At 41.1% G+C, this 15,062-nt stretch overlaps 1 protein-coding gene and 3 non-coding genes across 4 annotated transcripts; 3 read left to right on the forward strand and 1 right to left on the reverse strand.

Moving 5' to 3' along the window:
• The first annotated feature begins 8,922 nt into the window (after nt 1-8,922).
• Nucleotides 8,923-8,978, forward strand: LOC138243864 (U7 small nuclear RNA). The gene has a single exon (XR_011192482.1). It is a non-coding gene; the product is annotated as a U7 small nuclear RNA (small nuclear RNA).
• Nucleotides 8,979-9,284: 306 nt separating this feature from the next.
• Nucleotides 9,285-9,590, reverse strand: LOC138242666 (histone H4-like). The gene has a single exon (XM_069198222.1). The coding sequence runs from the start codon at nt 9,588-9,590 to the stop codon at nt 9,285-9,287; it is 306 nt and encodes a 101-aa protein (XP_069054323.1).
• Nucleotides 9,591-10,338: 748 nt separating this feature from the next.
• On the forward strand, nt 10,339-10,427 carry trnay-gua (transfer RNA tyrosine (anticodon GUA)). Its single transcript is given in 2 exon segments — nt 10,339-10,375; nt 10,391-10,427. It is a non-coding gene; the product is annotated as a tRNA-Tyr (tRNA).
• Nucleotides 10,428-14,220: 3,793 nt separating this feature from the next.
• On the forward strand, nt 14,221-14,302 carry trnal-uag (transfer RNA leucine (anticodon UAG)). The gene has a single exon. It is a non-coding gene; the product is annotated as a tRNA-Leu (tRNA).
• Nucleotides 14,303-15,062: the final 760 nt, after the last annotated feature.

The following is a 15,062-nucleotide window of genomic DNA, read 5'->3' on the forward strand; positions in this document are numbered from 1 at the left end:
AAACTCATGCCAGGAGCTGGGTTCAAACAAAGCTATAGCTGAAAAGGGCAGGCAGAATGTTTAAGTAATCATGGGTGAATGAGACAAATTGATGCAGATGTTTAGAAAGAAAGTGGACTACAGTAATATTTTGAGCTTACAGCCTATCCAATGTTATTCATTATTAATCTTTCATATCACATTAAAATGAATGTTTTTTAATGTAAGAGGAAATACACAATTTGTGTCCTCTATAACACTTCAGTGTACTGTTTAATCAGTTTAATGTTTAACAATGTAATACAAAGCTTAAACTTATTAAATTGTATATGCCATTTAGACTGTTAAATTCTGTAATAGACAAAAGATTGTCCCTCAGCATTGACAGGGATTCAAAACCAAGTGTTTTCTGGCAACAGCCCAAATGCTGCACATGAGAGCTTTCATAGCTCCACCTGGTGGTTTTACAAGATATTCCACCCTACTTCGATATATCATGCGGTATCCTGCAGTTCTTTACGGAACGAGCACTTCGATTTACTGCAGCATACCTTGCACATTTTGAATGGTTGGATCTGTAGTTCTACTCAGTTTGGTGAATTCTTGATAAACCTAACTGGTGCCCTCCCTCTAACTCACCATTCCTCCCTTATGGTAGTGTATGCAGAGAAACCCATGTATATAAACCCATAGGGTCAAACGCAATGGACTTCCCGAGTTAAAACACAGCCGCGTACTAAGTTAGTATGGTACATTCTGGAGATCATCTCCCGCTCCAAGTTCAATTGCAGCAAAAGACACCGACTAATAACCAGTAAAGTTAAGTTTTATTTTTAACAGAACTGGAAATTAAACTTATAAAAATACTTGAGCAAAAAAAAACAACACAACAATTGTTCCTCTGACCTTCTAAGCATTTTTTTTAAGGCAATACATTTCTTTAGCAGGGTGTGCCTTGTGCTTACTTTTCAGAACTTTGATTTTCTCTCTCTCTCCTGTGTCAGTTCAGATTAAGCTCTTTAATCAGTTCCAACATCTTCCTTTCAAAGTGGGGAAGTGCTTGCTGGCATGTTGTTTTGCCAAGTCGTGCCTATCCTTTATGACGGTATCTTCTGACACCTGTGCACAATCCAACAACATTACAAGACCAGCACTATAACAGGAGTCATAAAAACACAAGAAGCCACATTGAACGAGCTTTCAGAATTGTAAAACAACGCTTTGCTTGTCTGTCATTTGGTTTGCATACCAGTCCATCAAGAGCTAGCACAACCCTGGCTGTTTCAACACAGTCATTGGATCACAGCCACAGGACAGAAAAGGGACTGTAAACCATCATAAATCACTTAAGATGCCGAGTTTTTTCCTTTAACATACTTGGGTGCCACCTATTTCCTCCTCATCCCTGCTTTCCTCCAATAACCACAAATACGGAGACCCATCACTAAAATATTTAACAAATCTATCCAGTTGACTCCTCGATTTTATAGAACACATAAAAGCCTCAGGCTACATTTATATAAATAATAGCTTAAGTTCTGTTCTCTTCACTTCCAATGAATGGAGAAAATTTAAAAGAACAGTAGTCTGTCATTAAGTGAAGGGAGAATGTGTGATCCTAGCTGCAGAATAATTTTAGTTTCAGTGGTCTTTCTGATGTATGAGTTTGGAAAACCGTGCTCAGTACCATCGAGGTGTAAGAGGGTCAAGGATGAGCAGGAAACTTTGTTAATAAGGAGATGGACACCGCCCAACATGGGGTTTAAACCCACACCCCTGAGCTAAAGAGTCACATGCTCTACTGACTGAGCTAGCCGGGCACCAGTGTTCGCAAAGACGGTTTTCCAAACTCATACATCAGAAAGACCACCGAAACTAAAATTATTCTCACACATTCTCCCTTCCCTTAACGACAGACTACTGTTCTTTTCAAATTTTCTCCATTCATTGGAAGTTTCATTTCATACCTCTCTGCACCAATTCTGACTTCACACCTCTTGATTGGCCTCTCTTTCTGTCCCCTGCTCCCGTCTCTCACTCCTCCTCCCTCCCAACCTTTGTTCTCCCGCTACTTTACCTTTGCCTACTGCCCTGTCTCTCTCACACCTGAAGAAGGCTCCACGGCCGAAACGTTGTGTTCTCTTTCTTCTTTTTTTCAGCATGGAATAAACCTTTTACTTGTTCCTTTGCAGCCTACGCATGCTGGCGCAGCTACCCACCTGAACTAAGACAATTAAACTGTCTGGTGATATTGCTGCACGGGGCGCAAGATCACAATAGAACACGTTATTGTAAAAAATGTTAACATTCGTGAATGAGTATTTTTTTTTTAATTATACCAAATGTCCGTTAAATAATGAATGATGTTTTTCAGACCATAAACACTATTATATGAAAAAAAACATTTACTATATATCCATTTAACTTGTTTTTTTTTTAAAAAAAACATTACAATACGGTAGATGAAAATTGTTGTTCAGCGCTCTTGTATTAAATATACTCTACCAGCCTTTTAAGTCATGTGTCAGAAATAAAGTGTATAAAATTCGCTAAATCAAACAAAACACAAACGCTACGAAAAAGAAAAAAAATGTGTTTATCCTGCAATTTTATCTCGTTGAAACGTTTTTTTTTTTCTCTGTGGCACTAACGGGCTAACGGTTGGGATTCCTGGTTTCCTGATTACATAGAAATGTGTCTCTCTTCCCTTACGATGTCCAAATGATCAGTTCAGTGTAGAAAAGAGCACCGTAAAACCCCGTCAGGCGTGCAAAACGTAAAAATGAAAGAGATCGCTTTGTTTCTGCCCGCTTTCTCACTGAAGCCCTTTGGTGTGTTAATAGAAGGTTATAACCGCTACACCGTGCGATGTGGGGAGGGGTGATTTACAAGCAGAGTTGACCTTTGAGAACCGGGGTAAAGTTAGCTTGAAGTTCGAAAACGATTTTGGCACGCCTGTAGCGCTTTCACGAAATCTCTTAGAGTTACAAAAACACTTGCTTTGTGTATAAAATACATTGTGGATGATTTCTCAGCCTTTACTTTTTCGTTTTTATGACATTTTTTTGACCAAGCACGAATATGCTTTTGTCCATATCTCCGCAATGGAAGCACAGAACGCCTTCAAACCAAAAGCATTTTAAAGACCACGACTTGTGGATATTTCCACAGCCTTTACATCAATCTATCGGTGAGCTAATTATCTTTTTTTAAACCTCCGGTTTTTCATCGATGCGTAATTACGCACGAACTGGAACCCGGGGGACCGCTGTGTGCACACGTTCACAAAGCGAGAAATACTGTTCAATACGGCTTCATGCGAAAAACCCGTATATGACCATAGGAAGCAGAACAGCGCAGTCTCCCATTACCCAGACTGTAAGCACGGGAATAAAGCTTTGTTTGATTTCTGAAACCCTTCCTTTACGCCCTGTTTTCATTCAGGTAAGGGTCAACTATATTCTCAATACTACTGACAGCAAGAAGATTAAAATATTCTTTTCTCAGCAGCTTATTAAAAACAGCTCTCATGATGTTCAAACCGATTGCTTACACAGAACACTGACACAGCTTTGCATTCTGAATCTCTTTTTCTCATGCTTTTATTTAATATGGCACAATGCACTGGGATAGGGGTATTCTGTTCACAAAACAATACCATTTAAACCACAGCACCCACAATGCAGCAAGTGTTTTGCACACTAAGCAGGTCCTCTGACTTTTCCCAGCTTTGTTTTGGGTTGTGGAACCTTTCTTTATATTTTTTAGGATTTTCTGAAGATAACACTACAGGTAATACACTGGGATAGGTGGGTCATCTTCATGGCTCAATAGCATTTCAACTACAGCACCCACACTGTTGAAACCAAGTGTTTTACACACCAGACAGGCCCCCTAACTTTATATAACCTTGCTGTGGCTGTGGCCCCTTTCTTTAATTTTTTATGATTTTTTTAAGATAACACTACAGGTAATACACTGGGATAGGTGGGTCGTCTTCATGGCTCAATAGCATTTCAAATACAGCACCCACACTGCTGAAACCAAGTGTTTTACACACCAGACAGGCCCCAGAACCTCGTACAACCTTACTGTGGCTGTGGCTCCTTTCTTTATTTTGTAATGAGTTTCTGAAGATAACACTACAGGTAATACACTGGGACAGGTGGGTCATCTTCATGGCTCAATAGCATTTCAAATACAGCACCCACACTGCTGAAACCAAGTGTTTTACACACCAGACAGGCCCCAGAACCTCGTACAACCTTGCTGTGGCTGTGGCCCCTTTCTTTAATTTTTTATGATTTTTTGAAGATAACACTACAGGTAATACACTGGGATAGGTGGGTCGTCTTCATGGCTCAATAGCATTTCAAATACAGCACCCACACTGCTGAAACCAAGTGTTTTACACACCAGACAGGCCCCAGAACCTCGTACAATCTTACTGTGGCTGTGGCTCCTTTCTTTATTTTGTAATAAGTTTCTAAAGATAACACTACAGGTAATACACTGGGACAGGTGGGTCATCTTCATGGCTCAATAGCATTTCAAATACAGCACCCACACTGTTGAAACCAAGTGTTTTACACACCAGACAGGCCCCCTAACTTTATATAACCTTGCTGTGGCTGTGGCCCCTTTCTTTAATTTTTTATGATTTTTTGAAGATAACACTACAGGTAATACACTGGGATAGGTGGGTCGTCTTCATGGCTCAACAGCATTTCAAATACAGCACCCACACTGCTGAAACCAAGTGTTTTACACACCAGACAGGCCCCCGGACCTCGTACAACCTTGCTGTGGCTGTGGCCCCTTTCTTTAATTTTTTATGATTTTTTGATGATAACACTACAGGTAATACACTGGGACAGGTGGGTCATCTTCATGGCTCAATAGCATTTCAAATACAGCACCCACACTGCTGAAACCAAGTGTTTTACACACCAGACAGGCCCCAGAACCTCGTACAACCTTACTGTGGCTGTGGCTCCTTTCTTTATTTTGTAATGAGTTTCTGAAGATAACACTACAGGTAATACACTGGGACAGGTGGGTCATCTTCATGGCTCAATAGCATTTCAAATACAGCACCCACACTGCTGAAACCAAGTGTTTTACACACCAGACAGGCCCCAGAACCTCGTACAACCTTGCTGTGGCTGTGGCCCCTTTCTTTATTTTTTTATGATTTTCTGAAGATAACACTACAGGTAACACAGTGCGATAGGTGGGTAGTCTTCATGGCTCAATAGCATTTCAAATACAACAACCACACTGCTGAAACCAAGTGTTTTACACACCACACAGGTCCCCTAACCTTATACAACCTTTCTGTGGTTGTGGCCCCTTTATTTATTTTTTTAATAAGAATTTTAGTTTTTCAATATGGCACCATTAGACAGGCGGTACATGGGGATTGGGGGGTGCTATTCATGAGTCAATAGCTCTTCAAGCACAACAGCCACAGTGCTGCAACCAGGTGTTTTACACCAGACATTTCCCCTAACCTTATACAACCTCGCTTTGAGTTGTGGAACATTTCTTTATTTTTTAATGTTTTTTTTGACTGTAATCAAGTGTTGTGCTCACTAGGCAGGCCTCCTGACCTTTCACAGTCATGCTTTGTTGTGTGCAACTTTAATTATCTTTTTAGGATTTTTTGAACATGGCAACTTCCACCGAGACGGGTGGGGGGTGTGGGGGTGCTCTTCAATAGCTTTTTCATCTATACACACAAACGGATGTAACCAAGACACTCAGAACCTGTCACGCAGGGGCTGACTGCTGAGGATAGGGATCCAATGCGGTGCCCTTGGTAGGGTTGACGCGAGACGCAGTCGTAGTCGGAGTAAACATGCAGGGGCCCGAGTCCGGGAAGGCGTAGAAGTTGCGTCGGTAGGCAGAGGCGTAAATGAAGAGACAGGCTGGGGTCAGGATCCGAGAAAGCGTAAAACAGGCGAAGGTACAAAATCGAGTGGCTAAAGCAGTTGTCGGAAAAGCGGGGTCGAGGTCCAGGGGAGAAGTCATAGTAAGGCAAAAGCGTAGTTACTAGGTAAGCTCCGGGAGAGAATCTCAATAGTGAGCAATGACCGGGGGACAGATGAGGGTTTAAGTAGAGGACTGATTGACATGTGCACGTTTGGTATGGGGAGAGCTCGAGGGAATGCGGGAGCGCTTGCCTGCGTGAGGGAGATTCATGACAGAACCAACAGAATCAACCTGAACTCATAGAAAAACAAGAATGCCCCCGAGACACCTGAATCCCCCTCCTGGACCACTCTGGTATCAACACCCCCAAACCCATCCATACCAGCTAACAAGATTCAGAATCGGTGCAACCCTCCAACCTGGACCAAGAGCAGGATGGGACAAGAACCTGCACCACACTACGTACACAGGTTTGTATTTTTGGCTGAAGATGAAAATGTCTAACATAGATTGTTTTGGTTCTAGCAAACAATAAAAATAGTTGTTAAAATCCAAACACACATAATGAGATCACTCTCTGTCAGTATGTGTAACATTCTGGGTCTGGGCTCCTCTGTATTTGGGCTAAAGAGAGTTCAACAACATTTATTAAATGCACTGACATCATAATCTGACAAGATCCATTGTTTAGGGGAGACTTGACCACCCACTGTCCCCCTGGTATCGTGAAGCTCATTGTCCTTTAGCTTTCCAAAACCAGAATCACTTGGGACTCCGGGGGGATCGGTGTATGCAAAATATGAATTCCTTATGCAAGAAATTGTATATGGTCAATATAGCGATCATATCTTATCAGCAGATGGTTATCTCCAAGGAACAAGTAATAGGTTTATTCCACGCTGAAAAATGATCAAATGATTGATGAACCCAAGTGATTTGAAAGAAATGTTAAACAACTCAAAGCGAGGTTGTATAAGGTTAGGGGAGCTGTCTGGTGTGTAAGACACCTGGTTGCAGCACTGTGGCTGTTGTGCTTGAAGAGCTATTGACTCGTGAAGAGCACGATGTACTATCCCCATGTACCGCCTGTCTAATGGTGCCATATTGAAAAACTCATAAAAAAATAAAGAAAGGGGCCACAACCACAGCAAGGTTGTATAAGGTTCTGGGGGCTGTCTGGTGTGTAAAACACCTGGTTTCAGCAGTGTGGCTGTTGTATTTGAAATGCTATTGAGCCATGAAGACGACCCACCCGTCCCAGTGTATTACCTGTAGTGTTACCTTCAGAAACTCATTACAAAATAAAGGGGCCACAGCCACAGTAAGGTTGTATGAGGTTCGGGGGTCTGTCTGGTGTTTAAAACACTTGGTTTCAGCAGTGTGGGTGCTGTATTTGAAATGCTATTGAGCCATGAAGACAACCCACCCATCCCACCTGTAGTGTTATCTTCAGAAAATCATAAAAAAATAAAGGTTCCATAACCCAAAACAAAGCTGGGAATAGTCAGATGACCTGCTTAGTGTGCAAAACACTTACCTTCAGCATTGTGGGTGCTGTGGTTTAAATGCTATTGGTTTGTGAACCAGTGCATTGTGCCACATTAAATAAAAGCAAGAGAAAAAGAGATTCAGAACACAAAGCTGTGTCAGTGTTCTGTGTAAAAAATCGGTTTGAACATCATGGGAGCTGTTTTTAATAAGCTGCTGAGTAAAGAATATTTTAATCTTCCTGCTGTCAGTAGTATTGTGAATATAGTTGACCCTTACCTGAATGAAAACAGGACGTAAAGGAAGGGTTTCAGAAATCAAACAAAGCTTTATTCCCGTGCTTACAGTCTGGGTAATTGGAGGCCGCGCTGTTCTGCTTCCTATGGTCATATACGGGTTTTTCGCATGAAGCCGTATTGAACAGTATTTCTTGCTTTGTGAATGTGTGCACACAGCGGTCCCCCGGGTTCCAGTTCGTGCGTAATTATGCATCGATGAAAAACCGGAGGTTTAAAAAAAGATAATTAGCTCACCGATAGATTGATGTAAAGGCTGTGGAAATATCCACAAGTCGTGGTCTTTAAAATGCTTTTGGTTTGAAGGCGTTCTGTGCTTCCATTGCGGAGATATGGACAAAAGCATATTCGTGCTTGGTCAAAAAAATGTCATAAAAACGAAAAAGTAAAGGATGAGAAAGCATCCACAATGTATTTTATACACAAAGCAAGTGTTTTTGTAACTCTAAGAGATTTCGTGAAAGCGCTACAGGCGTGCCAAAATCGTTTTCGAACTTCGAGCTAACTTTACCCCGGTGTGAGCGTCAGTCTCGCCCGTAGCTGCGAGAAGGTTAAAAGCGCACAAGTGATTTGTCTTTCGTCAAAGTAACTGCCGGAGCAGTAAGATGCAGAGCACAATCCAGCAGCTGTAGACGATGTTCGGGGAAGAGCTAATTCTGTTCGGGGAAGAGCTAATTCTGTTTTCAGCACAGGGAGTGAGAATGAGCTCAGTCCGGCTCCCAGCAGAATCCATCCTGGTTTGGTTACAGTGAGTCTGAGGCTCTTTGGATCGTAACGTAAAAAAAACAATTGCTCACATCGTGTGACTTCCACGACAGGAAGGAAAGATATCACTTAAAAAAATCAGAACTGAAGATTTGGATCCGGGGCCTCATACTTTTCAACTGTTAGATGAATTGTGCTAATATGTAACCTAACTCCAGTGTGAATAACTAGAAGAGGGGAGCAGCTCCATTCCATACCATGGGAGCTTTGAGATTGGCTGGGCCAGATCTCTCATTTGCATATCTGATTTGGAAATATAACACTAAACCCCTTCTTGCATGGATTTAACTTGCACCCAAGAGTCCCCTACTGTGTATTGCTACTTATTTTTTTATGATAAGTGGTGATTACCAGTTGACAGGTTTTATTTGTTGAATTATAAATGGTTTTGTATTATCATCCTGAATGGCCTGTACTCAAGGTTTGGTAGGGTATGTGTTTTCATTTCATTTACCAAATTGAATTTTTGCTCTTTTAGTATTTGTCTAGAAGGCTTTCTGAAGTCAGGAACCCCATTTATTTGGTGAAAAAGGATTCTGTATTAATATTAATATTTCTCATACAACATAAATAGGGTCTTTTATGAATAAAAAGATCTTGCACTTGGAAATCTTGATAAAGCTGTGTGCTTCCATACACTCAAGCAGTTTTGATTCCTAATATTTGACCTTAGGTGCGGGAACGGGTCTTTTTTGCCATTTGATTTCCAATTGATCAGCACAGTATAGAAAATAGACCCATAAAGCAACCTCAGCAGTGACAAATGTCACTGGGTCACTTGGGTTTATACGTCGGGGTCCGGTAGTGAAGCTCCGCTCCTGTTTAGCCTCCGAAGCCGTACAGGGTGCAGCCCTGGCGCTTCAGCGCGTACACCACGTCCATGGCAGTGACGGTCTTCCTCTTGGCGTGCTTGGCGTGCTCGGTGTAGGTGACGTTCTCCAGGAACACCTTCAGCACCCCGCGGGTCTCCTCGTAGTTCAGCCTGGAGATCCGCTTCACTCCCCCACGGCGAGCCAGGCGGCGGATTGCGGGCTTGGTGATTCCCTGGATGTTGTCGCGGAGAACCTTACGGTGACGCTTAGCACCTCCTTTCCCGAGTCCCTTTCCGCCATTGCCTCTTCCAGACATCTTCTAGTTATTAGCTGTGAACACGACACACACTGCTCATCTTTGATGTATAATAGACATCTTTCTTTGATGTCTATTATACATCAAAGAAAGATTTTTATAGGTGTAGAAACTAGTAAATAAAGCCAATGATTTGTTTTAGAAATGTATTCTTAAAATATACAATTATTCACACCTGAACAATATGTAGTTCAAATTATACATTATATACAATATTGTATTCAAATGTCTAATCATCATAAAAAACACAACTAGTAAACTTCAGTTACAAATTCTAGTAACATGGCAATATATAGTAATGACAAACACAAACTAATTACATGAACACGCTAATATTTAACTCAAAACCACATTTCGATTCAAATATAAATTTTTAAAATTTACAACTTCTTTATTTCCACGAAAATATTATTAATGTAGCACAAACGCTACTTTCTAATAAAGACAGAAAGAAACTGTTTGTTTTGTGTCTACTGGTGATCCTCCTCTCGATACTAATGAAATGTTTAATATGATCCCTCGAGAAAAAAAAGGAATCAATTTCCGCCTGGAATGATTGATGCCCCATCAAACATTTTGTAATATCCCTGGAAGTTTATACAGTAGAATCCTGGTTCGTGGCTTAAATTCAAGGTAAATGAGACTAAGGAAACGAGTTGGAAACTTGATGTCGAAGTGGGATTTAAATCACCCATTTCACATTTTACTTCATTGGGCAGTATGTGCCAGAGAGTAATGCTACAGCATCTCTTCGATAGCTCAGTTGGTAGAGTGGGGGACTGTAGTGGAGTCAACAGGGAATCCTTAGGTCGCTGGTTTGATTCCGGCTCGAAGGAAGGTGCTTTTCATGTAATTTAATCAAAGAGTTAAAAAAGCGACTCTGTTTTATTCAGACATTGATCAAAAGCTCAATAATCGACTAAGCAAAGGCTCCTGTTCCGAATTCAGCCCACGTCTGATTGTCTTGTTTTGGCCAAGATCTGATCTTTGAATTAAGGGACTACACTGTCTGCTTTGTAATTCAAAAATACATACAAATGTCAAGTTTTTTGTAGATATAAAGGTGTTCTCTGTTTTCAAAGGATAGTTACTTAATTGGCATAATGATTTGGTATTGATTTTGTATCGTTGTATTATAAAGTTTGTGCTTTCTGTGTTTTTATCGTATTGTGAACTTATTTTTTAAACAAATGCTTACAAAGGCAAACACGGCACACATCTGTTTATACCAGCGGTGAATTGTACATTTTTATTAAGTACAAGCTACTGTGCACTTCTGGGAGTATAACAGGTTCGATATAAAGTGGCAAAAATATAAAAGGGGAAAATACCCCAGACTGCGTGTAAAGCCCTCGTTGTGACTGTTTTAGATAAAAATGGCGTACTGTACACGAAATTTTGCAGAAACACAATCTGATATTTTGATAATTATTATTTTAATAATTTTATAAGTATGAGGCCCCGGATCCAAATCTTCAGTTCTGATTTTTTTAAGTGATATCTTTCCTTCCTGTCGTGGAAGTCACACGATGTGAGCAATTGTTTTTTTTACGTTACGATCCAAAGAGCCTCAGACTCACTGTAACCAAACCAGGATGGATTCTGCTGGGAGCCGGACTGAGCTCATTCTCACTCCCTGTGCTGAAAACAGAATTAGCTCTTCCCCGAACATCGTCTACAGCTGCTGGATTGTGCTCTGCATCTTACTGCTCCGGCAGATACTTTGACGAAAGACAAATCACTTGTGCGCTTTTAACCTTCTCGCAGCTACGGGCGAGACTGACGCTCACGATATGAAGGCACCCGCTGGTATACCTTCTCTAACTTTCAGTCGCGACAGACTTCGCTTTTTAAAAAAAAAAGTAGATATAGCCCTGAAAAAAGCATTAGCTTTATCAGTTTTATATTAATCTATTTTGAATCAAAGTTTGATATTTTGTTTTATTTTTTATTGCATTTTACATAATAATAATAATCATTATTGCTTGCACTTATATAGCGCTGTTCTGGATACTCCACTCAATGCGCTTTACAGGTAATGGGGACTCCCCGCCACCACCACCATTCTCCTGAATGATCACAGAGAGTCAGGACCTTGGTTTTACGTCTCAGCCAAAGGACGGCACCTGTTTACAGTTTAGCGTCCCCGTCATTGTACTGGGGTATCAGGACCCGCATGGACCGCAGGGTATGCGCCCAGCGACAGAAACCAGACGTGTGTCGGGCTCGGCTGCGAGCAGGACAATGACGTCACGGGGACAAAGTAGAGGAAATCAAAACGGTTCTATAAAAGACCTGTGTCAGCTGTTGGTTTGCAGTCTGGACTCTAAATCCTCCGATCCGATTTTAAATCTCTCTAATACCTGAGCTGCGGCTTCTTCCGAGTATTTATTCGTATACTTATTATGTGTAAGTGTATAGATGAAACCTTTCATAGTGTAACGCTTACGGCCGACAGGCACTGTGTAAGAGCCGGTGTACCAGAGCAGGTGACGTCACTGCCCTTCCCTGTGATAGCAGGACCACAGCCCGTGGGTTGTGGGGAGATCTCTCTTTAGCTCACCGGGCTGGGTCGCTGCAGAGAGACATGGGAGTCCCGGGTTCGAGCCCCCGACGGTGGGGGGCCGACCTAATGCGGCGACGGCGCCCGCCTGAGCCCTTGTTGCGTTACAATATATTGTTCAGTTTAAATCAAAATGCTTTACAAATACAAGAGAGAAGTATAGTATGAAGCATGTGACAAATGTATGATTTCACGGAACAAAACGGTTTTTATTTGCATTCGAAATGAAGCGGAATTTTAGCGCAACACACAAGCCCTTTGTCTTTTTTAGTGATTTTTAAACAGACGTAGAAAACGCGTTTTTTTAACACTATAATAGCAGGGTCAGTGGCGTAATGAATAACGCGTTAGGCCTCGTGTCAGAAAATTATAGGTTCGACTGCCATCTGGCTTGTTGAGTTTATACCACTTACATTCTTTTATATAAATGAACTGCACCTGAAAGCTATAGAAAACACTTTGGGTAAGTTGTCTGCAGCCTCCTGCGTCGACAACTTACCCAAAACACTGTACTGTCTGGAGGTCAGCTCCAGCTCTGAACTCAATTGCAATGAAAAACCATGCGTAACAAAACTGGAGAACAGCTGAACTTTTGCTCAGTTCGGTGATGAGGTTTCAGAACTGTCGTTGTTGTAATTAGCACGAACTGCACAGGCTCTGAATCAGACCATGTCAATTAGTCTGATCAGTGTAGGACACGTTAATGTAGAATTATTAATAGGTTTATTAGTTAGTTAGTTCAGGTTTACCCACCTGAACTAATGTAGAATTATTACTTGGTCTGTCTCTTGTTTGTATATAAATGAATGTCTCTGACAACTTAATGTTAGTTTTACGATGTACGTCAGGCGTTGACATATGCACGAGTATACGAAATGTCTCACTCATGATTCAACTCATGTTCTATAGGAGATTGGCGATTCCTCCTGTTTCTCATACAACCATATCAGAACAGAAGCCCGTGTCACCCAGCTGTGATTCAAGATCGACTCGCATCTTTATCCCTTTTTTGTTCATGATCATTATTTTCTTTAGTTATGATCAATATTGAACTTTTTTTAAATGAAATGACAATAATCAAACATGCAGGCAGATTTTTGAAAAGTATTCGGAATTGACAGGGTGCCCCTTTGGAACAGTCGTCAGAAAATGTGAGAAAATGAAAGTTATGTAAGCTCTCACACAAAGCATTGAAGATTGGAATCTGAGTGTAAAAAAGCTACCTGTCTCCCAATGATAGGCAGGGATACACACCATGACTCGAATAGACTCAGCGAAATTTAACACCTATGATATTACGAGTGCTTTGCACGTGTCGAATTTCAAGAAGGAACTACTACAACAGTTTGGACATAATTCAATACCACTGGCAAAGTCCAATGCCGGCAACTTCTGAGAAAATAATGTTCACTCATGGAATTTGGTCTTTGAATGGCTGGCGGGATAATTCATTTATACTCCTTTTGCACCCTCAGCTGAAACATGTTAAAATAACAACGCAGATTTGTTGGAGAACCTGACAAGAATTATTGGGTTAGTACTATTCTTGTATATTTACTTTAATTTTAATATAAATGTAAACATGCATGCTGTATAAGCTATTGTAATTTTAAAATATGTTAGCTGAGGATGCGAGGGGGGCTATTATACCTTGTGAAACACGCAAGGAACTGTAAAAAAGGCTGATATTTGAATAAAATTGGCGATCACAAGAAAACCACAATTTATGTGGTATTATCATCAATATCCTTCAAAATCGACGTTCAAATGAAGGATTTGAAGAAACTATGAAAAAAGCAATAGTAGTAGGAGAGGATTTTGATTTTTGCTCTTCAAGTCAGTAGATCGACGTAGAGTTGCGCCCCTACAAACAGCACAAAGGATGAAACCCACCTCCTTCGTTATTGCTATGTTTGTGCCGGTGAAAGTAGCGTTTGTGCTATTGAAAGCATCTCGGAAGATGAAAGTGCAGTCACTTCCACATGTCATGATATCATTAGATCCGACGACAAGAGCTGAAGCCCCCCAGTCCAAGCCAGCAATGTGAGGAAGAGGGACATGGAGGAAGGTAGCGTGGCCGAGCGGTCTAAGGCGCTGGATTTAGGCTCCAGTCTCTCTGGGGGTGTGGGTTCAAATCCCACCGCTGCCAAACGTTAATGTTTTAAGACCTGCAATACGATCAGTAAAAGTGCTTTTTGTTAGGCTGCAGGTGTTAAGAGATAAACTTTCTAAAAGACAGGCTTAACATCAAGGCAGAAAAAATATTTTGTTTTCTCAACAGAAATTCTCTTTGGCACGTTCCGCTTTATGTAGGGAACAACATCTGCCAAGATCACTTTTGAGGCAGTGCACATGATAGTGTACCGGCAAGTACAGTACATTCAATATTGGCTGTGGTGGTGAGCTGCTTTTGTCTGTGAAACTTTTAATTCTTCACGCCGAATCGTTGGCAGGGGTAACTCTTTGAACATAGCGCTCCATCAGAAGTACTTTGTTTGTGATCAAAAGAGATCAGAGGATTAACTTCATGAATTCACATAGCATACCTTACAGGAAAGATTTAAAAGGGGAATTGATGGTGCTTCCTGATGTTGTTCCTGTGGTTTCTTTGGATACAAAGGTGAATGTTCTTTGACGTTCTGCTAGAGTATCCACTGGGTGAGCTTTATCAATTAGCTCGGATAGGTCATCAGTGCTCCGTCTCTGGAAAATAATCAGCACTGTCGATCACGAGTTTACAGATTTCTCCAAATAACAACTATACATTTTAACCCAGCGGTTAGCATTCCTTCAATCCAATAGTTTTACTCTGGGTAAAAAGCAGCGCAATCTACAGAGAGGTGATATTCAAATATTTCAGCGTTCTTATTGGATTACCTGTATGGAGATATCGCTCAGAATTCCTAATA

Source organism: Lepisosteus oculatus, chromosome 14 (genome assembly GCF_040954835.1).
Source record: "Lepisosteus oculatus isolate fLepOcu1 chromosome 14, fLepOcu1.hap2, whole genome shotgun sequence".
Lineage (NCBI taxonomy): Eukaryota > Metazoa > Chordata > Actinopteri > Semionotiformes > Lepisosteidae > Lepisosteus > Lepisosteus oculatus.

Excerpts from the sequence above, each read along its gene's own strand:
- LOC138242666 (XM_069198222.1), bottom strand. The coding sequence starts at position 9,590 with ATGTCTGGAAGAGGCAATGGCGGAAAGGGACTCGGGAAAGGAGGTGCT.